This window comes from Eubalaena glacialis, chromosome 5 (assembly GCF_028564815.1).
Source record: "Eubalaena glacialis isolate mEubGla1 chromosome 5, mEubGla1.1.hap2.+ XY, whole genome shotgun sequence".
NCBI classification, from domain to species: domain Eukaryota; kingdom Metazoa; phylum Chordata; class Mammalia; order Artiodactyla; family Balaenidae; genus Eubalaena; species Eubalaena glacialis.
The window spans coordinates 137,625,894-137,648,007 of NC_083720.1; the positions used below are offsets into that span (position 1 = coordinate 137,625,894).

At 34.6% G+C, this 22,114-nt stretch overlaps 2 protein-coding genes across 8 annotated transcripts in view; one reads left to right on the forward strand and one right to left on the reverse strand.

The window, feature by feature from the left end:
• RAP1GDS1 (Rap1 GTPase-GDP dissociation stimulator 1) overlaps window positions 1-22,114 on the reverse strand; it is a 155,998-nt gene that overhangs the window by 95,294 nt on the left and 38,590 nt on the right. For 6 of the 7 annotated variants that reach the window (XM_061192602.1, XM_061192601.1, XM_061192605.1 and 3 more), the window contains exon 3: window positions 1,290-1,412. In XM_061192602.1, coding sequence (XP_061048585.1) covers window positions 1,290-1,412 — 123 coding nt within the window. Of the gene's footprint in view, window positions 1-1,231; window positions 1,413-22,114 lie in introns of those variants that run through there. The other variant, XM_061192607.1, reaches the window with a different exon arrangement.
• Window positions 16,009-16,526, forward strand: LOC133092492 (general transcription factor II-I-like). Its single transcript, XM_061191795.1, has one exon. The coding sequence runs from the start codon at window positions 16,122-16,124 to the stop codon at window positions 16,524-16,526; it is 405 nt and encodes a 134-aa protein (XP_061047778.1). The 5' UTR covers window positions 16,009-16,121.

Sequence of the window (22,114 nt, forward strand, 5' to 3'; positions counted from 1 at the left end):
AGATAGTGATTGTTCTAAGTTAACAAACAATATCTGGAGGGGTTTCATTTTCAAACTAGATCTGTTTCAGGAGTTCTTTGTTGTCCCAAGGTGATCCCTATCTATTCAGAGCAGTTCAAATCTGCTTGAAGTACACTAAATACTCCAGACCACTAGGAATCTCTGAACATTTATGACCAGCTCAACTCCAAAGCACAGCATGATGATTATAATTTCAATAGCTTAGATGTACATACAAACAATAGATGGTCAGTTTTCATTAACAACCAAAAAATGATTTACCAATATAGAACCTCATTGGAACTTGAAAGATATTTTGAGCACCTCTAAACAAGTGAAAAAGTTTCATGGCAATTCTTTTTGGTAACACACATATGAACAAGTTGTCTTACTGGGCTAAAAACATACTTTACAATGCCACCTGCCACAGTGATTACACAATGTATAAAATTAATTGTGTAAAACTGAAACCAGAATTTTAAAGTTTCTTTTTTTAAAGTATAATATATGCAACTTACTAAAATAAAAGAACTAAAAATAATATCAAACTTTGACAAACTGAGGCATACTAATGGTATTACATTTAGCATGGCCTCCCCTTTTGCTTAAAAACTGCTTTAAGAAGTCAGTGTTTTTCTCAAATTGACTAAACTAAAATCACACACAAATATTTCTGCTACAAAATAATTCTTCCAAAGAATCCCCTCTCACTGGATATAAACCATATATAATGGCATGGCTATTTTATCATCTATGCTTTGCTGTCATTACATGGAAACCTAAGAAATAAATGTTTCTCATGAAGGTGAATTCAGAAAACAGAGTATGTATTCCGACTACACTGTTGCAGTCAAGTGCCAACGTCAGTAGGTCAGACTAAAAAAAAAAGAGACAGTGAGTTTATCTGGATATAACACAAACCAACGTATACATTGAAAAAGGGTAAGCTCTCCTGTGACAATGAAGACGAATGACTCAGTGGCAGCTCAAGAATCCTGTAACCAAAGCAATAAATGATACAGGTACAGGAGGGACTCGCAGTGCTATTCTTTTAATTCTACTCTGAAGGAACGGAATAGCAAATGGGAAATGTACGAATAGAATGACTATAATGATAGTCATTTTAAACAACATTTCATTACATGAAAAAAGTCAAAGAAAAGAAAAATAGAAAGAAAGAAAAAAGGTCTAATCTACAAAATTAAAACATAAATTAATAAAACATACTGACAGGTAGGGTGTAAAACTGAAGATGTTCCCAGCAGAAAAGTTCTTGAGGAAAACCTCACCATTTTTGGCTATTTCTGCTATGATGTTAGCTACTTTGGCTGTGCAGGAAGACTGTGGAACCAACAGACTTGCAAACAGTTGAAGTATTCCACTTCCTTGGATTTTTTCACTTGTTTCCATATCTGAAAGAGATACATACAAAGAGCTTCAGTGAACACCTTCAACACTAACACTGACAACTACATCTACAATAAATTCTTTCTTTAAGAATTTTCACCATCCATAATAGAAACAGTTCATTATATATTAAAATGTGTATATTTATATAAAATTACCTTCAGTTCCACAAGCTGCTTTTATGTTCAGTTTTTATCTATGCAAAACACTTTCTAATACAATCTTTTCTAAATCTACAGATTATAAAGGAATCCTTTCTGAATATACCATTTGCATACCAAACTTACTTCTCAATGTTATTTCCAACACTGTCTATTCAGAGTAGGAATGCTTTACTTTCTACTTCCCTTCTGAATTCTCTAACAGTGTGTTATTAATACATGTGAATTCTATGATTACCTATAATGCTACAGCAATTAAAAAAAAAAAAAGTGGCAACTAAATGTGCAAAAAACTCACCTCATATCATTTTATATGGAGTGATAGAAGAGACTATTCAGTTCCATATGATTACTATGTTTCTCACACAACTTATTCAAACCACCACTAATGAAAAAGGGAAATAGTAAACAGCAATAAGGCCATGGTATTCAGAACTCTATATGGTGATATAGAAATTCAAGAAGACCTACTTCTTTCCTTTTCTTTCCACCTTTGTTAAAATACAAATAAAGAGCCTTTGTATGAAATCAAGCCGCTTCATGTAAAAAGCATGACCTATTAAAATAAAAAACAGGAACACCTGGAATGATGATGGAAATAAAGAAAAGCTCAAGGAAACAAAATTTAAAATTACTATTTGGCTCTTAACAATGAAGAGGAAAGGCACTGTTTAAAAACAGGGAGCTATAAGGCTCATTAAAGCATTCTATTTAAATTTATTTCTATGTGTAGCTCCTCTATGTCCTTTACATCCTTTGGATATACAAACAAACAAGAGAACTCTAAAGATTTCTTGTTAAGTAAATGGCAGCTGCTCTGATCAACAGAGAGTAGGAAATCATTTTTAATAATTTGAGAAAGTCTACAAAAAATTATCTATTTCTTTATAGTAAGCGCTGATTGTTTAGCTCAGTGTCTTTCAAACTGTGGGTCCCAATCCATTAAGAACCCTGAAATCAATCTGGTGAACAAGGACCAGCAATTTCTTAAAAAGAGAAATAGAATCAACAATATCCACAACAACAACAAAAGAATAGAAAAAAATTTTTTTGCGGAAAGTAAGGTAAAACACTGAGTGAAACACATGCACATGTAACTGTATGTGTATGCTTACTGAATGTAAAATGTATCACTAATCATAGATTCTGGTCAAAAAGTTAAAAAGCAATGTTCTGTGTAACCCAAGACTAGCCAGGATTCTGGGTTAAAGAGGTATAACACTCTTAACATCATCAGGAGAAGCTAGAATTGTTGAATGGTTGAAGCAATAGAAAATTATACGGAAAATTATTTATAAATTTGTAAAAATTGAAAATTGTAAAAGTTCTATGGATTTGTTATCTTAAAAACATTTCTTTGCAATTACTGTAGTTACTTGGGTGTATGTGCATGTTTATATACGACATTAGTACAAAAGATCAAGTAATCAAGATTAGTCAATGTTGAAACTCCATCCATGCATTTCCTTTTCCATAAGCCTAGTACACTTTAATACAGCTAATACAATTTTGGTTTCTTACATTTTATGTACTGTAATAAAAAAGGATATTTTGGAGATACTTTAAAACAGTGCTTTTTATTAGGTGAAGAAACAGAAGCTCAGAAAGATAAAGTAAACTTGTCTAAAGTCACCAATAATCATAGAGCATGAACAGCAAATTCAGATTCTACTATACTAACAATTCAAAATGTGTATCACCTGGCAACCACTGGTGTTACTTTTTAGAACAGAAAACTTACTTAAGCATAAATAAATGAAATTTGTCTTTCTGTATGCTGCTACTCACTGGCTTCTCACAATTCAGATTATTACAAATGTAAAGTACACATGCTAGAACATAAACACAGGAGCTGTCCTTTCAGCAAGTGCATTTATAAAATACAATGTGGCTTTTCACTTTTATTTTGTTTCTTGGATTAAAAAATAAGTTTTTAAGGTACCACCTGAAAATCTGACACCAAGTTTCTATTAATTATTATTATTATTATTCTTTTTAGCAAGAAGCCAAAAGAACTGAACTCAGTTTGCCATGTTAAAATTCTTCCTTTTCTGACCACTGCTACAACAGTAGAACACTGGGGCTGACTGCCCCAGGGGTCTTGTCCCACCATCTGCTGGCGCTAGGATGACAGCAAGAATCTGGCATAAGGCATGAATCATGATTAGATGTGAAGCTGAGGCATTTGTGTGTGTGGAGGCGAGCAGTTAACTGCAAATCACCCATGCACGTCTCATTTTAACTATAACTAAAAAAATGGCTTAACATCAGAGCTGAATGTCAGGGGCAAGGGGAAAAAAAGAAAACAAAGCAATACAAAGCTCTTGCACTCTGATGAGTTTCCATGGATTACAATCCAAGGAATTGGGAAAACAGTTATAATAAGATGAATCAAGATTTGGGAATAGTATTTTTTTAATACTATTGTCAGAGAAATAAAAAGGAAAATATAATCTGGTTTTTCATATAAATCTGATTTACAATTTAGAAAAATCGAAAAGGAATTCTATTTACTTGCTAGCATGTGGATTTATATATAGGTTTAGAATTTAAATAAAACAGCTGGGAATTATCTTCTTTCGTTTGTCATGAAAACATAAAGAGCCAAATACTGCTTATCATTAAAATGCCACTATCCAATAAACAATTACAAAGTTTCAGCCTCATTTCATATATGTTTTCTACACTGGCACTCTACTGCATCTCACAATGTGTATCTGTGAACTAAAGATGTTCTCAGATATCTGTGAGCACCCTTGAAATGATTTTAAGAGAGCATTAAGAAGGCGTCAGTGGTGGTGTTTGCAGGTCTAAATGAATGACCGCTTGTAAAAAGAAATCATGTGTTGTGATCAGGAGTCCTAAAAAAAAAAAAAAAAAGGCAGACTTTTCATTATCTTTAGCCACACTACTACTGACATTGGAACTATACCCATTTTAAATATTTGCAGGAATCAATTCAACTTCTTTCTCCCCCTTCACATTTAGGTGCAGTCATAAAAGCGTTTGAGTATGCCTACAAATTATAGGCATTCCTTGAATTTTGAAGGACCCATACATGAGGGGCAGTTGCTACTCTAAAATAATATCTGTGGGAGCTACGGCAGGAGTCATATCCATTATAGTAGCCCTTGCAGTTCTGCAAGCACTCATTCTGTCTCTGCAGTCCTATGTCCACACCCCACCTGACCTCCTGGTGGCAAGGAGCAGCTTCGTTATGAAACTGCCAGTGATAGAAAGAAAAAGAAAACTGGGCAATCGGGTCAGAGAAACTTGAAAGAAGAGCAAATCAAGAAGCTGTGCTACAATGCTATAGGGAGAGGAGAAGTTAAAGCACAACTCATAGAATTTCTCAAGACCAATAACCCAGTAGAAGGCAGAGAATGGGTGGAATGGGAATGGGAATTTAAGATATGCCTTGAAAAAGGCTAAAGTTCCCAACAAAGTTGCCAAGTAAATACATTAAAATAATTGGCTTTACAGTTAAATATCAAGAGGGGGTTTTCAGGTATGCTACTATAAGCTGAATTTATGATGTTATGTTAGCATATAGGTTTTATGAGGAGAAATTAATGAAAAGCATTTGATAGCCAATTTCCAGTAAACTCCATATTAGAAAAACAAAAATAATGACTGTTATTACTATGACTCTATTAGATTAAAAATGTACTTGAATTAGATTATTTACTTCTAGTTATGAGAACAATAAAGAATTGCTATTTTTATTTATATTATATGTCCAAGGATCCTCGTGACTGATTGTGAAGAGAAGACTCAGATTTGGGATTGACTGCAAGGACACGGAATATGACTCAAGGGCCATGTGTATCGTTGTCTCTGGGGAACTATTTATTTCTCAAGGGGTAGATTCTTAGAATAGGGTGTAACAAGAGATCTGGCCCGGGGCTTCCCTGGCGGCGCAGTGGTTGAGAATCTGCCTGCCAATGCAGGGGACACGGGTTCGAGCCCTGGTCTGGGAAGATCCCACATGCCGCGGAGCAGCTGGGCCCGTGAGCCACAATTACTGAGCTTGCGCGTCTGGAGCCTGTGCTCCGCAACAAGAGAGGCCGCGATAGTGAGAGGCCCGCACACCGCGACGAAGAGTGGCCCCCGCTTGCCACAACTAGAGAAAGCCCTCGCACAGAAACGAAGACCCAACACAGCCATAAATAAATAAATAAAAATTAAAAAAAAAAAAAAAAAAGATCTGGCCCTGTGCCTGGGAGATCTGATCCAAATCCAAGGCTTCATTTACTACCACACAGACGAGCCCCAAATCCTCTCTCCTTTTATCCAAAGGAAAACAAAGCATGTGCGCTTGGATATACAATAAATACCTCAAATTTATCATTTCCAAAATCAAATTTACCCTCTTCCTTTCCTTTCATTTTAGTCTCTATTGCAGTTAATGGCAGGGAACCCACCTAAGCCAGAAGCCCTAGAATGATTATAAATTTTTCTCTTTTAGTAAATGCCTTGCTACCACCCATGCTAAGCAGAATGTACTGTAAATTCTGTAGACTCCATCTGACTAGCATCTTGTGCATCTATCCTTTCCTTGTTACATTCATGCTGCTTCCAGCTCTCAATTCTGACCTTTATTAAATGCAACAGCCTCCGCAAGAGTCTCCCTAACTCCAGCCTCCCCTGCAACTGTCATCTACATTGACGGCAGAATAAGCTTCCGGAAATACAAATTTTATGTCACTCCCCTACTTTAAATCTTTAAGTGATCGTCTATAAGTTTTAATTAAACATTCAAGCACATCCATGATATTTATATTTCCCAACCATATCTCCTGAGACTCCTCCATTGATATCCTACATTCTAGCCACACTAAATTGCTTATAGAAATCTAAATTAATCATTTTATTTCATACCTTCTTACTGCACTTGTTCCCTCTCTGAAATGCCACACCCACCCCACCACTATAGCTAATTCCTACACAGAGGCATAGTGTCCTCATTTAAAGGCACCTGATTGAGAGCCATTCAAGCTTTTAAAGATACCTGACTACCATAAAAACTCATTTTTTAAAACAGACATGTGACATAGGCATGATAGGTTATGTTTTCTTCATACTACAAATAAAGCTATATGATTATATTGGAAAAGCAATAAGAAACCAGTTTTTCTGATTCCTAGTCCAGTGTTCTTCCTAACACAACTGTTAATTTAGAAGATATATAGTGCTAACAATACCTTGACCAGATTCACCAAGTTATTACATGACAAATATTTTTATTTAACGTATTTTTCAGAAGTAAGAACTAAACTAAGACAACTGGGTGAGAAAGGGATGCACAGTATTTTGAGATAGATAAATTGACTCAGTGATTGAAGGAGAGAAAGGGAACTGTGTATAGGGAAAGTGAAACAGGTTTAAAATATATTTAAAACACATAAGAGGACTATACTGGGTATAAGATTAAAGGGCCTGTTAAATGAGAAATTAATATTTCTAAAAGAAAATGGAAGTATATGGGGGGTTGTTATAAAATGCTTTTTCTTTCACTGATGAGAATCTTCTTCCCGTAATAAAGATTTTAAGCAAATAAAAGGAACATGAAGTGCAGGAAAGAAAAGGATGGATATAGTCATGAAAAGAAACAGGGCAGAACAGAGACCCATTTGCACAATGACTCACCATCAGAAAGAGGTCTTACTAAAAGATTAAGTTGTGAGAGTCATTTATAAAATTATAATAAATGATTTTGACAGTTTTGCAGTCATTTCAATTCCAGGGATAATGTAAGCTGTGGGAGTTGGAGAAGTTATGTGTTTGGAAATCATCACTAGAATAAGCGGGGAGATCTGCTAGTCTGACTATTTTCCTTAAACTTACCACTAACTAGGTCAAAAGCAGTTGCTAAAAATTGAGCTGGTTAAAAAATAAAAGAAAGATATTTGCTGAGACATACCCGGAGGAACTGTGCTAATGACTGTGGTAAAAGCAGAGTATATAACTAGAATCGTTCAACTATAAGCTCACAGTAATTACTGAAAACATGGTCCCTAACGGTAAACGTGGATTTCCTCACTTCATACTAAGAGCATGAGGACATAGTAAAACACAGTGAAGGAATATTTTTAGTAAAAGATCCATCTCCATCCTCCTGTGAAACACCTTGGGGAAAAATACGAAGTAAACAAAGCTAAAGAGATTGGCATCTGTAGGTCACAGGCCAGAGTCTTCATGTTGGGATTAATAACCTTACAAAAATAGACCCCAGAGAGATGCCTTGCTTCTTCCACCATGTGAGGTTCCAGTGAAAAGACAGCGGTCTATGAATCAGGGAGCAGGCCCTCACCAGAATCTGCTGGTGCCTTGGTCTTGGACTTCCCAGCCACCAGAAGTGTGAGGGATACCACCTACTCCAGGCTATTCTGTTACAGCAGCCCAAGTGGACTCAGATGTATGGCATCAAAGTCCTTTCATAATTTGACCCCTACTCCCTTCCCAGTTTCAGTTTCTGATTGAACTAGGTTTCTTCCCCACCACTGTGACATTGTATATGTTGCTTCCACTGCTTGGGATGTTCTTCCCATAATCCTTGTGCCCTCACATTACCTGGGTAGAGTACACTGTATTTTCAAAATCCAGCATTCCCTGATCCTGCTTATCAAATTCACCCCTCTTCCCCAATATTCACACACAATGTTGTAACTGTTTCCAAGCTGTGAGAACCCATTTGGTAGCTGAAGACTTGGAGTAGATGAGATTATCCACAGAAGATGTCTTTTTACTGAGTCCCTACTATATTGGGAATATAAGCTAAAGGATACAAATCATATCCTCAGTGAGCTGTCTAGTAAGAGAAAGAGAGAGGTAAATAAATTACCACAATTCAGTTTGACTGATAACACCATGGAGGTTACATACAATGTATAATGGGAAGCAATCACAGTTCCATGAAGATCACGGAAATTTCCATAAACAAGGTAACATTTAAACTGAGTTTTGAAGGCCAATAAAGCATGTTCTAAGCAGAAAAAAGGAGAAAAATTTATTTCACAAAGAAGGAACACATAAAAAGCACTACCATCTGAAGCTAGAGACCCTAAATTTGTAATAGCAACATTCTGTACCACTGGGTGATTTTTTTGCCAGCAGCTGGAGGCTGCCAGAATTGAGAAGTGGAAAACGTAGATGGCTGATATTATCTAAGGTTTGAAGAAAAGGTAGGTAAAAGGAGAAGGATAAGAGAATACACCTATGAAACACCCATTTATCCATCAGAATCTAGGTGAAATGTCAGTCCCTCTGTGACACTTTGAAAGACTCTTACAACTATGAATTGAACCCAGTTCTCTGAACACTTTGTAATCAGCTCTATTATATAATGTGTTACACTGTATTAAAACTTATCTGTTACTTGTCTATCCAATTGCTCCAGGGCGAGGTACCAACTAACGGGCATGGTGGTACCCAATTAATGCTAGTTGAATAGAACTGCCCTGTGCTTAAGGAGTTTATAACAATAAAAAAAGGCATACACACGTAATTAATATACACCGAAATAAGTTCAACTAGGAGGATGCATAAGCTGTCCTACAGAATACTAACGATGGAGCAACTGAGTTATATGTATTAATGTTGTAGAAGTTGTAATTACTTTTAACAGAAAAGAGGATTGAGCTTATAAGGAGACTGTCTTACATTTTAAGAATTTTCTCATCCAGAATGGAAGTTTTGGGCTTCCCTGGTGGCGCAGTGGTTGAGAATCTGCCTGCCAATGCACGGGACGTGGGTTCGAGCCCTGGTCTAGGAGGATCCCACATGCCGCAGAGCGGCTGGGCCCGTGAGCCACAACTGCTGAGCCTGCGCGTCTGGAGCCTGTGCTCCGCAACAAGAGAGGCCACGATAGTGAGAGGCCCGCGCACCGCGATGAAGAGTGACCCCCACTTGCCGCAACTAAAGAAAGCCCTCGCACAGAAACAAAGACCCAACACAGCCATAAATAATAAATAAATAAATAAATAAATAAATAAATAAAGAGTGCCTCCTAATATAAATAGGTAGACTTTGGTCAGTAAAAAATAAATAAATAAATAAATAAAACAGTTAAAAAAAAAAAAAAAGAATGGAAGTTTTTTTGGTAGCATTACCAATCACTAGCTCATGCAGAGACTAAACTTTTCACTTTGCATTAAGCTAATCAGGTCTCAGATTACATTTTTTCAAAAGCAAACATATGCAAAAATGTTCTTTAAACCTTCAGACATCATTTTAGAAACTACTTTGGTTTTATCTTATCCCTCCCACATGCACACATCAGAAAGAAAAGGTGATCAATCCATAAGTAAGTTATTATGAGCGAAATGAAAACATTCTGTTTGCTCCTTTAGTACAAGGCGGAGAAAAGATGTGTAACACTTAAATATGGGCAGAGAAAATTACCAGCATCTAAGTGAACTCACCTCAGAGAACACTGTGTGCTAAAACCCAGAATTTAAATCCAGATGTCTCTTAAAAAAAAACCCCACTACTCCGCCTTTTGGAGTCTCATTTTGGGGTTTATCACAACAAATACTAAAAAGTAGGTCATAAAATCAACCTTAGTAAAATCAACTATAGATTTGTTTGTGGAAAGTTCTAATGTTAAGGGCATCATTCCTCACTAGCAGTTATCCCAACACATAACTATTATGCCACACAATTCATTTTGATATGTCAGTAGAATATAGAGTCCACTTGTGATGGTTACTTTTACATGACAACTTGATTGAGCCATGGTACCCAGGAATTTGGCCAAACATTATTCTGGATGTTTTTGTAAGGGAGTTTTTGGATAAGATTAATATTTAAATCTGTACACTTTAAGCAAAGCAGATTGCCTTCTATAATGTGGGTAGACCTCATTCTATCAGTTGAATGTTTGAATAGAACAAAAGACTGACCACCCTGACCTCTTTCCCCCACGTGCCCTGGAGCAAGAGGAATTCTGCCAGCAGAGTAATTCACGTGCAGGGTCATGAAATTTCACATAGTATTCTGTACTACTGCTCCAACTTTGTATAACTACAGTCAGAAAAAAAAAATGACTTTGACTCTATCTAAATGTGTTAGCTTTCTGAAATCTCAAGAAATTACACAATGCATTGTTTGTTTTTTAACTGGTGATAAAACAGCCAAAATTTCCAAGCGAAGGTATCTGACAACAGAAGGCACTGAATGTTACTAACTTCTAGTAAAAAAAATTAGAGTATAAAGATTCTCTACATTATACAGTCCATTATATGAATACTACCTAGAATATTATACCTAAACTTTATACTACTAAGCACATGAAACGTTCACATTTTCTCAGTTATTGATGATTTTTGAGGAAAGAGGTTGTGTTTATTTTTACTTATTTGTTAATTTTTTTCTTTATTTTTGAAATAGTTGATTTACAATATTATATTAGTTTCAGGTGACAACATAATGATTCAATATTTTTATAGATTATACTCCATTTAAAGTTAGTACAAAACAATGGCTATATTTCCCTGTGCTATACAATATATTCTTGTTGCTTATTTTATAAATAGTAATTTGTGTCTCTTAATCCCATACTCCTATCTTGTCATCCCCCGCTTCCCTCTCCCCACAGGTAATCACTAGTTTGTTCTCTATATCTGTGAGTCTGTTTCTGTTTTGTTATATTCATTCATTTGTTTTATTTCTTAGATTCCACATATAAGTGATAACAGAGTATTTGTCTTTCTATGTCTGACTTATTTCACTAAGCATAACACTCTCTAGGTCCATCCACATTGTTGCAATGGCAGGATTTCATTCTTTTTTATAGCTGAGAATACTCTAGTGTGTGTATACACACACCACATCTTCTTTATCCATTCGTCTGATGATGGGCACTTAGACTGTTTCCATATCTTGGCTACTGTAGATAATGCTGCTATGAACATTGGGGTACATGTATCCCAATGATCCAGTGTTTTTTTCAGATATATACCCAGCAGTGGAATTGCCGGATAATATGGTAGTTCTATTTTTAGTTCTTTGAGGAACCTCCATACTGTTTTCCATAGTAGCTACACGAATTTACAATTCCACCAACAGTGTACTAGGGTTCCCTTTTCTCCAAATTCTAGCTAACATTTGCTATTTGTAGACTTTTTGATGATAGCCATTTTGACAGGTGTGAGGTGATATCTCATTGTGGTTTTGATTTTAGTTCTCTGATTAGTGATGCTAAGCATTTTTTCACGTACGTTTTGACTATCTGTATATCTTCTTTGGAAAAATGTCTATTCAGGTCTTCTGCTCGTTTTTAAATTGAGTTCTTGGTTTTTTTGATATTGAGTTGTATGGGTTGTTTATATATTTTGGATATTAACCCCTTATCAGTCATATCTTTGCAAATATTTTCTCCCATTCAGTAGGTTGTCTTTTCGTTTTGTTGATGGCTTCCTTTGCTGTGTAAAAGCTTTTAAGGTAAATTAGGTCCCATTTGTTTATTTTTGTTTTTATTTCTTTTGCCTTAGGATACAGATCCAAAAAAATACTTCTAAGATTTATGTTGTGATTTGTTATAAGACAGTAAAATGACCATGAACCACACACAGTTAAGAATATGGTATATAGGGCTTCCCTGATGGCGCAGTGGTTGAGAATCTGCCTGCCAATGCAGGGGACACGGGTTCGAGCCCTGGTCTGGGAAGATCCCACATGCCGCGGAGCAACTAGGCCCGTGAGCCACAACTACTGAGCCTGTGCATCTGGAGCCTGTGCTCCGCAACAAGAGAGGCCGTGATAGTGAAGAGGCCCGCACACCGCGATGAAGAGTGGCCCCCGCTTGCCGCAACTAGAGAAAGCCCTCGCACAGAAACGAAGACCCAACACAGCCAAAAATAAATAAATAAATAAATAAATTTAAAGAATATGGTATATAATATTTTGGGCCTTAGTATTCTTCATCAAGATCTTATTGTACAGCAAATAGAAAATAATATAGTATCTTACATCCAGTTAAAGAGATGTATAGCTGACTTAGCATACATTTCAACTCTTTTTTAATGTGCTTCTAAAAAATGTTTCTTAATTTGGGATCTTTTCCACTTTCTGTCTATTCTTCCCTTACTCTGAATATTTCAAGCAAAGAGTTAACCTTTTACTCTCTATTTTGCCTTTAATGTTACTACTATTTTTCCTATTTCAACAATATTTGCAGTTGGTCATTAATATTCACATACATTTATAACTCAAAAACTGAAAATTGCAGTAGGTAATAAATGAGTAACAGTGAAAAGTGAAATAACTTTGCTTTTGTTTATTTACTTGGTATAAAATATATTCCCATGGTATGGCATCTCTTCCAGGTTTAACATAATAGATAAACTATAGGTTTACATTCATTAAGATTCATATAAAATCAAACCTCCAAAAGGAGAAGAATTTATTTCAATTACCTATTTTTCTGGCTAGTGTTTCTTTTTCTTCCTCTAAGCCAAATGTTAGAAATTTAAAAAGTGATTATTAATGCCAAGTAATAAAAATATTTTTTAAATTTATAAAATAATTTATATTCATATTTCATTAAATCTTGACATACCAAAATTCATATAACATTACAAATGTCTAAGAGGAATCTATGTAAAACTACACTGTATAAAACTACATGTAGAACTAAATTTATATCTATGTAAAACCATATTAAAATGAAGTAAGAAAAATAATAAGCAATCAAGTTCACACTGTCAGGGTTGAGTAATACAAACTAACAAAAAAATAAATATCTCAATTTTTAGCTATAAACATAATTCAGAGGCTGATATAATATGACCTTGTAATTGTAACCAAACAATTATCTGGTAGCAAAATTAATGCTCTACTGACTGTAGTTTTGAACCTTTGGGGGCTGTAAATTACTAAATTGAGAAATTTCCTAAAATGTTTATCAGGCAATTTAATAATCATTCCTTCTAAAATAAATAATTAACATTATTAATTTTAATTATTCTTTAGGTACTAATTCTCACTAGGTAAACGTTTGTCCCTGAATACACAAAGGAAGATATAAATTATACTGAACCTCACTATTCTACTAAATGACATTGAATCTGAGATTGTAAAACTACACTGTACTTTCCATTCTTAAGAAAAACTTCCTCTAGAATTAATGCTCTCAGCAAATAATTTCATTATAAATAAACTTTAAAATAATAAAAAAGAAAAATGTTTACTATTCTTACATTGAGTAGGCTAAAGACTTATGGTTTAGAGGTACCCGCTCTTGATTTTTTTTAAGAAAATCATTCTTTAATTAAGACTATCTTCTTAACATGAAAAAGGACTTTTATATTAAGTCCAGGGGTATTATATTGAATGGTGAAGCATTAGAAGGGCTGCCATTAATATCAGAAACTAAAATACTACTCATACCATTGTTATTTACTATTTTGCTGACAGTTCAAGCCAACTCAATAAGTCAGCTATAGTTACAAGGGAAAGAGGAAACAAAAATAACACTTTCTGTATGTTCTGACTGCAAAACCCAAGAGAACTAGCTAAAACATTATTTTTTTTTTGTTTGTTTTGTTTGTAGTTTGTTCATCACAACAGCACTTACACACATTTAAAGGACTTTTTTTTTTTTTTTTTTAATTAATTTTATTTATTTATGGCTGTGTTGGGTCTTTGTTTCTGTGCGAGGGCTTTCTCTAGTTGTGGCAAGCGGGGGGCCACTCTTCATCGCGGTGCGCGGGCCTCTCACTGTTGCGGCCCCTCTTGCTGCGAAGCACAGGCTCCAGACGCGCAGGCTCAGCAATTGTGGCTCACGGGCCCAGCCGCTCCGTGGCATGTGGGATCTTCCCAGACCAGGGCTCGAACCCGTGTCCCCTGCATCGGCAGGCAGACTCTCAACCACTGCGCCACCAGGGAAGCCCTAAAACATTATTTTAACTAATAAGTGAGCTCCAAAGGTAGCTGAATACAAATAAAAGATATAAAAATCAATACAGCTTTCAAACTGATCTCTAACAAAACGGCCTGGACGTTATAATAGGAAAAAGTCCATTTGCAAAAACAACCAAAATAATGTAGAATACATAGGGAAAATGCTTTAAATAAGATATATATGGAAAGCATGTGAACCAAATTACATAATCTTAATGAGACATAAAGAAAGAAAACTTGAATAAAAAAAAAGATATAATTTATGTTTTTAGAATAAGAAACTATTAAGAAGTTTTCAATTCTTTCCAAATTAAGTTATAGCTTATCCCAATTTCAACAGCATTTTCCAGGAATGCAACAAAGTATTTACACAACTTCTCTGATATAACAAACCCATGAAAATAAAAAACTTTGAAACAGATTTATAAAGAGGAACTTTCTCAATAAAGCTACTATAATTAAAATAGCACGGTTACAACACAATAATAGACAAACAAATTAATGGAATAAAATAAAACCCCAAGACTGGCCCAATTATATTAAATTAAGTAGTTATTATATGATAAAAGGAACATCCTCAACCAATAAGGAATAGATTAAATGACACATGGTGTTGGGAAAATTGATTGTCTACAAAATAATAAAATTAAATCCTCACCTATACCATATATAAAAATAAATAATTGAACATAATAAAATCAAATAATTATAATAGCAAGAATACATGTATTTTATATAGAGGCTTCCTTTAGCAAAAATAATGATTCATTAATTTCTCAAAATGTCACATTTATAAATCCTGAAGTCTACCTAATGGTGAAACTTTAACCTTTGTTTTACAAGGCCAAGTGGGTACTCAGGAAATCTGAATTACAAGATTCAGATTTGTAAAAGTGAAAGCATTTAGACTATGTAAGAAAGCTTTCTATAGGAAACAACCATCATGACTACCAAGTACTACAGGAGCTAAAAAGCAGTATGCTACTGCCCATACCTTTAATATCAGGTTCAAACATCCATCATCACAGCAAAGACACTGAAAATAGGTTAATTTAATCAATCTATTTCTTACTTTAAAGCATTTTCCTTTAAACATCAAACTACATTTTTCTGTTGAGAATATATAATTCTTTTTTTTTTTACAGTCACCCTGCTCTTTAATTCAATTCACAGAACTGCTGAAAAAGTAGACATTTCTATTTAAAAGTAGAAAAAAAGGTTTGTATAGAAGGTATTTCTGTTATACAAGTATATTACGCAGCTTGGGGCAGTAACAGGTCCGAAAAGCTCTTCTCACCCACTGATACTTTAAGCCTAGGAGGGAAGAGGTCTACCACGTAGGGTCTGGTTCTTGCTTGATTTGAGAGCTTCCATCAGTCTCCTTTATTTCTTCTGTTGCAGGAACCTCCAACTGGCTTGGCTCGGCTGATTCTTGGATCACTGGGCCTTCTGACTCACTCTGATCAACCAACTGGTTATTAATCACAAGTCCTGGAAATGGTCTAATGACTGTGAATTTAATGAACTCAGCACGTGGAAGGCTTACCCAAGGGTGTGCCATTCTGATGACCATCTACTTTTGGCATTCCAAGGCTGGAGAAGATACTCAGAAACAAAGCCAAAATTAAGTTCATCATTAAAAAGCCTGAAATGTTTGAGACAGCAATTAAGGAGAGCACCTCTTCCTCTAAGAGCCCTCCAAGAAAAATAAATTCATCGCTCAATGTTAATACTACTGCATCAGATGTTGAAGATCTTAACATCATTCAGGTGACAATTCCAGATGATGATAATGAAAGACTGTCAAAAGTTGAAAAAGCTAGACAGCTAAGAGAACAAGTTAATGACCTCTTTAGTCGAAAATCTGGTGAAGCCACTGGTATGGGTTTCCCTGTCAAAGTTCCCTACAGGAAAATCACAATTAACCCTGGCTGTGTGGTGGTGGATGGCATGCCTCCCGGAGTGTCATTCAAAGCCCCCAGCTATCTGGAAATCAGCTCCATGAGAGAATATAAAATTCTTATTAATTCATTTCCAATTCATTATACTAATTAAAAGTCCAATCTGCATGCCTCATATTTTTTGACACGTTCAGGACATACTGGGTTAGTGTTTAATTTGAGAAGTCAGTTAACATCTATCAAGCATATGGCCACAGAAGACCTACAGGTAGCTGCAGTTACACAGTTAAATGGGACCCTGTCAGAAACAAATGTTAGGAAGACACAGCAGCACAAAGTCATCAGCTTCTCCCTCAACAACTCAGTGACAGTAAGTCAGTATTAGTGTTTTACTGAGGATGGTAGATCTTTTTCAGTATATATTTGGCATATAGTATCATTTCAAATCACATTTCTCTTATGTATTTTACTGTCAGGAACATAAGAAGTTTTTCAAATTTAGCAAACTTAAGAAGCAAAAATGGTATCATTTATTAATTAGCTAGTGTAAGAAAATCCAGATTCTCTGTCAATGCTTCAATCACAAACTACAAATACCAGTGGAGGCTTATCTCCTTCTGGAGATTGTACATAATGAGAGCTTTCTTTGCCCCTTATGAAGTACAGTGCTTAAAAGCATTTTAGAAGGCAAACAGCACCCAGTACCATGTTATTATCTTGTTATTAATCTTGTGACTTGTGAAAGATTTCAAGACGGTCTTTCTCATTATTTCAGATTCAAGCCTTTCTGTGACCCTTCTTCTACGAATTCCTGGATATAAATATATTTGAATATATACTGTCTCTTCTTTCTGCTTCTGACTAACATATATCTTGGACCTATATGCTACTACTTCCTTAGAATCTAACCCTAGGATAATGAACTTATTTTAAATGGCCTCTTTTAAAAATGTCCTCTCCTCCACTGAATAACCCAACTATATTTTATTGATGACAATGATGATGATTTTGTTTCTAAGCTGCATTTCCATCGTATCATACTGGTTGGTCCAATTCTTAAACCACCCATAATTCAAGAAATGATAGCCTATAAAACTCCAATAGAAATATTTATAAATATTTTATAAAATTTTAAAAATGAGATTCAATATGTAATCAATAATTTAAAAACGTTTAATGAGATATTTTACTTTTGGGGAAGTACTAAGTCTTTAAAGTATAGTATGTGTTTTACACTTATGGCATACCTAAAATCAGACTAGCCTCATTTCAAATGCTCAATAGCCATGTCAGAGAATGGATACTGTATTGGACAGTACAAGTTTAGAAGACTCCTCTGGAAGGCTAATGAGCATAGTATTCCCTGTGTTTTTCCATGTTTAACAGAATTTTTCTATAGCCTTGATACTTACTGAGCACCTTGGCTCAATATAAAATTCTTATTCCTTGAGTTTTCTGAAAATACTGCTCTAATATTGAATTGTTTTGCATATTGATGTTGAAGAGTCTGATGCCAATCTAATTTTCTTTTCTTTTTAAATAACTTGATCTTTTAGCATGGAAGCCTGGAGGATTTCTCCTTTGTATTTATTTTTACCTTTAAAGTCTAAAAGTTTTGCTAGACTTCTTCGAGGTCAATTTTCACAAGTACATGCTAGGCCCTTTCAACATACAGATTCTGGTCTTTTTATACTTCAGAAAAGTTCATACTTTTAAATATTAGCTCTGTTTCAATGTTTTGTTTTTCTCCTTGAGGATTCCAGTTGCACGTATGTTGGATCTTTTTGCCTATCTTCTATATTAATCATTTTCTCTTTGATCCTTTATTCTGTCTTCATTTTGCCCACTTTCCTCAATGCTCCTTATTAAATTTTCAGTCACCTCTATTCTTCCTTGGTACCTTGTAATTTAGTCTTAATTTTTAATATGATTCTTTTTCTTCATTATCTTCTAGTCAACTCTTACTTTACATCTTCCTAGTAATTATCCACTTTGGTTCCAAGTTTCTGAATTTCTTACCCAGATATTCATTTTCCTTTTCATATCTGCAAAGGCTTAAGGATGTTTAATATAGGTCATGGTGTTCTGTTACTGATAACCGCTTTGTGGGTGGTTTAGGAGAAAAAAATTCAATAACTAAAATGTTTTGATTCTTATTTTCTGCTTTGTTCCTTGTAGCACCTATGTATGTATATAGCCTGCAATTTCCTATTCAGTGTATAGTTTTTCTTTTCTTTAACTAGCAGTAAAAGTTGTATGCAGTAAGGGTAAGGATGAATTCTCAGGTTTTTTAGTTCAAAAGCTCCCTCTTCCGAACCTAAACCAAAGGGGGTTATTAGTGTGTCTTCTAACAGTATGATTTTCTTATTTCTACAGTACATTTACTTTCTCCATCTTGCATCCTTCTTTCCCTTCAACACCAAGTCTACAAGCGAGAACAATTTCATCCCCCAAAGTGGCACTCTCCTGATCTGTTGCCTAGGGTCCTGTGTACTTTTAAGTCTCCTCCTTTTGAATCCCAATAGCCAATGCTCCAATTGAATCTAAGGCCAGATCTTGGAATTTTCCCACCAAGTTAAGACTTTTTCTTTCTAAAGGCATTTTTAACTGTAAACTATCACCCCTAGGCTCCTGATTCAACCCCTCTCGTCTTTTCCATGTAGTCTCTGCAGTCTTCATGAACTCTCTCTAAAAATGGGCTCTGAAGCTGAGCAGGCTAGATTTGGATATTAGTTTCTCTCTCCTAATAATCTGAAGTTCTTAGTGTATCTCCAGGGCATAGGTTATAGATACTTGATTTTATCTGATTTTTTGTTGATTTGTATGGCTTTTTAGACTGTGTAGAAAAATTCAAACTTAGGTGGCCACCACTACTCTATGGCAATCCAGGGGTCTTAATTCATCAAGAATTGTCAGTGTCTTTTTAGTTGACCATGTTCTCTAGTTTAGTCTAGTCTCCTCTATTCTTAAAATACTACCTTTATTTAGTAAAAACTGAACCTTTGGTAATTTATGATTAGCACCAGTCATAAGCCCTCATTAATGATGGACACAATAACAAAAAGAGTCACATAATACAAAAGTATATAAAGGAGATGAACACCATAATGAATTTAGCTTGCAAAGAAAACTGCAAATGTATCACTCTGTGATACATTTGATAACTTAGGGTAAAAAACTGAAATCTAGATATTACTGTGAAAGAATTAAGTGAAATAAATTTTCATTTCTACTAAAACAGCAGCAATCTTTCATGCTCAGTAAATGAAGATTTAACAAGGTTATTGAAAAACAGTTGATAATAAATTTCGAAGTCCCTTACTTAGGAAATAATTTTGATACATGACAGTAAGTCTGTTCAGAAATATTAAAGGCATAAAGCAGACTAAAAGCAAATGACAACAGACAATTCTTACTGTTAGAGAAGATTTATAATCTACATTAGTAGCTTCTATACATAATTTGATATGTTTAGGATTATAGCCTAATAGGGAGCCAAAAATCAACATACTGAATAAAATAAAGAACAAGCGTTAAGAAATAACCTAAGAATTCAACAGGTAGATGAGTATTACGAAGTTAGGAATATGGAACTAGATACTAAATACTTTCTTCTTTAAAGACAAGTAAACTGATGTTCTTTCATAGGGTTTTCTATAGATAATAAACAATTACGTGACACCTGTATGAAATAGGAATTGCCATCGGGCAATTGGTTAAAGTTAAAATACAAAGGTATATGAGGCAATGAGAAAGAGGAAAACAGCCTAATCCATTAGGAAAAAAATTTAAAGTGGTGCTGGTGATCATGCTGGCACTGTTTTGAGGTTCCCCCAGCCAACAAGAACATGGTCCCCATGCTCTTACAACAGAATAGAATTTTTATTATGAATGGACTGTTAATTTTGCTTATTTTGGGGCCTTTAATTCATGCTAGTAGTTTTTCTTATAAGGTGGTTCAGACGTCATACTCTCTAAGGACAATTCCTGCTTTAATGTTTAGGGACAAAAATGTGGGCTGTTTTACATTTTCAAATAGGCATGAAATAGAATAACCGACACTACAATTCAACAAGCATTTACTGAGAATCTTCTAACTATTCTCTGAATCAAAAGAGACCAGAAAAAACGGGCTGATTTCTTGGCTGGTAGCCTTCATATATTTACTAAAAACATTTTAAAGCTGAGATCTGAAGTATTTATATGAGTGAATGAATGTTTTTATATTAATTTAGATCAGAGATTTACACAAATGCTTGCTCAAACAAAATGTTTTCCATAAAGTCTAGTACGTATTCAAATTTTCAACTTTTGTCTTTTAAGATCCTTACATATACTAGATTTAATGCCCCCCCAAATTTAAGAAAACACTCTGAAGTCATACATCAAAGCAAAAGTTCTAATTCAGATTATGATAATCTGTAATGTACAATTCAAATATACTAAATTCCCACACTGTAAAAACTTAAAAGCATAATTTCTTTCCTTTCAGAAATGTGCTTTCCAATGACAGGTTAGTAAACTGTAAAATAGAACTTTAAGATTAGATGTCCATTACACACATTACCATCTTGTAAAGAATGGAGAAATCATTCTTTCTTGATCAGGTGCAATTCTAGTGCAAACACTGATATTTTTAGTTAAAACATCTGACACTAGGAAGAATTATGAAATTAGAACTTCTCTGTGTAAAAAAAGCCAGTATAGATTCTAAGTTATATGCTTTATAATTTTACCTTTAAGAGCATAGAAGTAGTGACGGATCAAACAGTTTATTCAGGGAAGTAAGAACTTTATAAAATAAACATTTCCCTGGTATTTAAAATTTTTTTCTTGCTTAAAAGCTAGATGTTAATTTTATAAAACATACCAATTAATATCTATAAAATAAATATATAGCTCAAAGGAGAAAATGGTTTATAAATTTTCTTCCTCTGTAATAATAATTTGAAACTATTTTAAAGAAAAAGCAAAAATTTAAGACAATATTAAAATCTAGTTTCTGAAAACACTTTCACATTCTATAAACTCAGGAAAAAAGCTGCACTTTATTCAGAATGTAGTTTTTTATTTTGTAAACTAAGAGTTCAAATTCAAACTCTGTATTCTGCCAGAGCAAGGCAAGTACCCTTACAGGGACTGTTTCCTTATCTTTTAAATGGTGACGTATATAATACCTCCTCATGGGTCTATAGGAAAGATTAGATTAGACAACAGATATAAGTCTGAAGTCTAGTGCTGAGTACACAGTGGATGCTTAATCAATGATAGATATCATTTGTAAGTCAAAGACGGAACATCTGCACGAACCACCTCTTCCTACATCAAATTCTTTTGTGTCCATAGTCTCAGATGTGAGGACAATTATGAATTTTTTACAGATTCTTAAGAAGCCATATTCCTTTTGTTCCCTTCCTAAAGAGTCAATAATTAAATTGGTAGAGTCTGTTGTCTTCATTACCACTTTGTAACTATTTGGCCTTAACATTTTATGATATATAATTTCAAGACCATTTTCAATAAATGGGTCCAACGAATAACTGCAATGGGTCTGAAATTTAGTTCAGCCACTATATACACTTGTCAATATTTCCTGAATCTGCTCTTTAAAAAGCTATAAAATTTTGCTTCCTTTTTAAATTTCTCTTCAACAATTTCATCTATCTGTGTACCAGTCTTTCCAAGAGAGGGCTGAGCAAGCCTCCACATATAACCAAGGACATCACCTCCATGTCCTTCAGG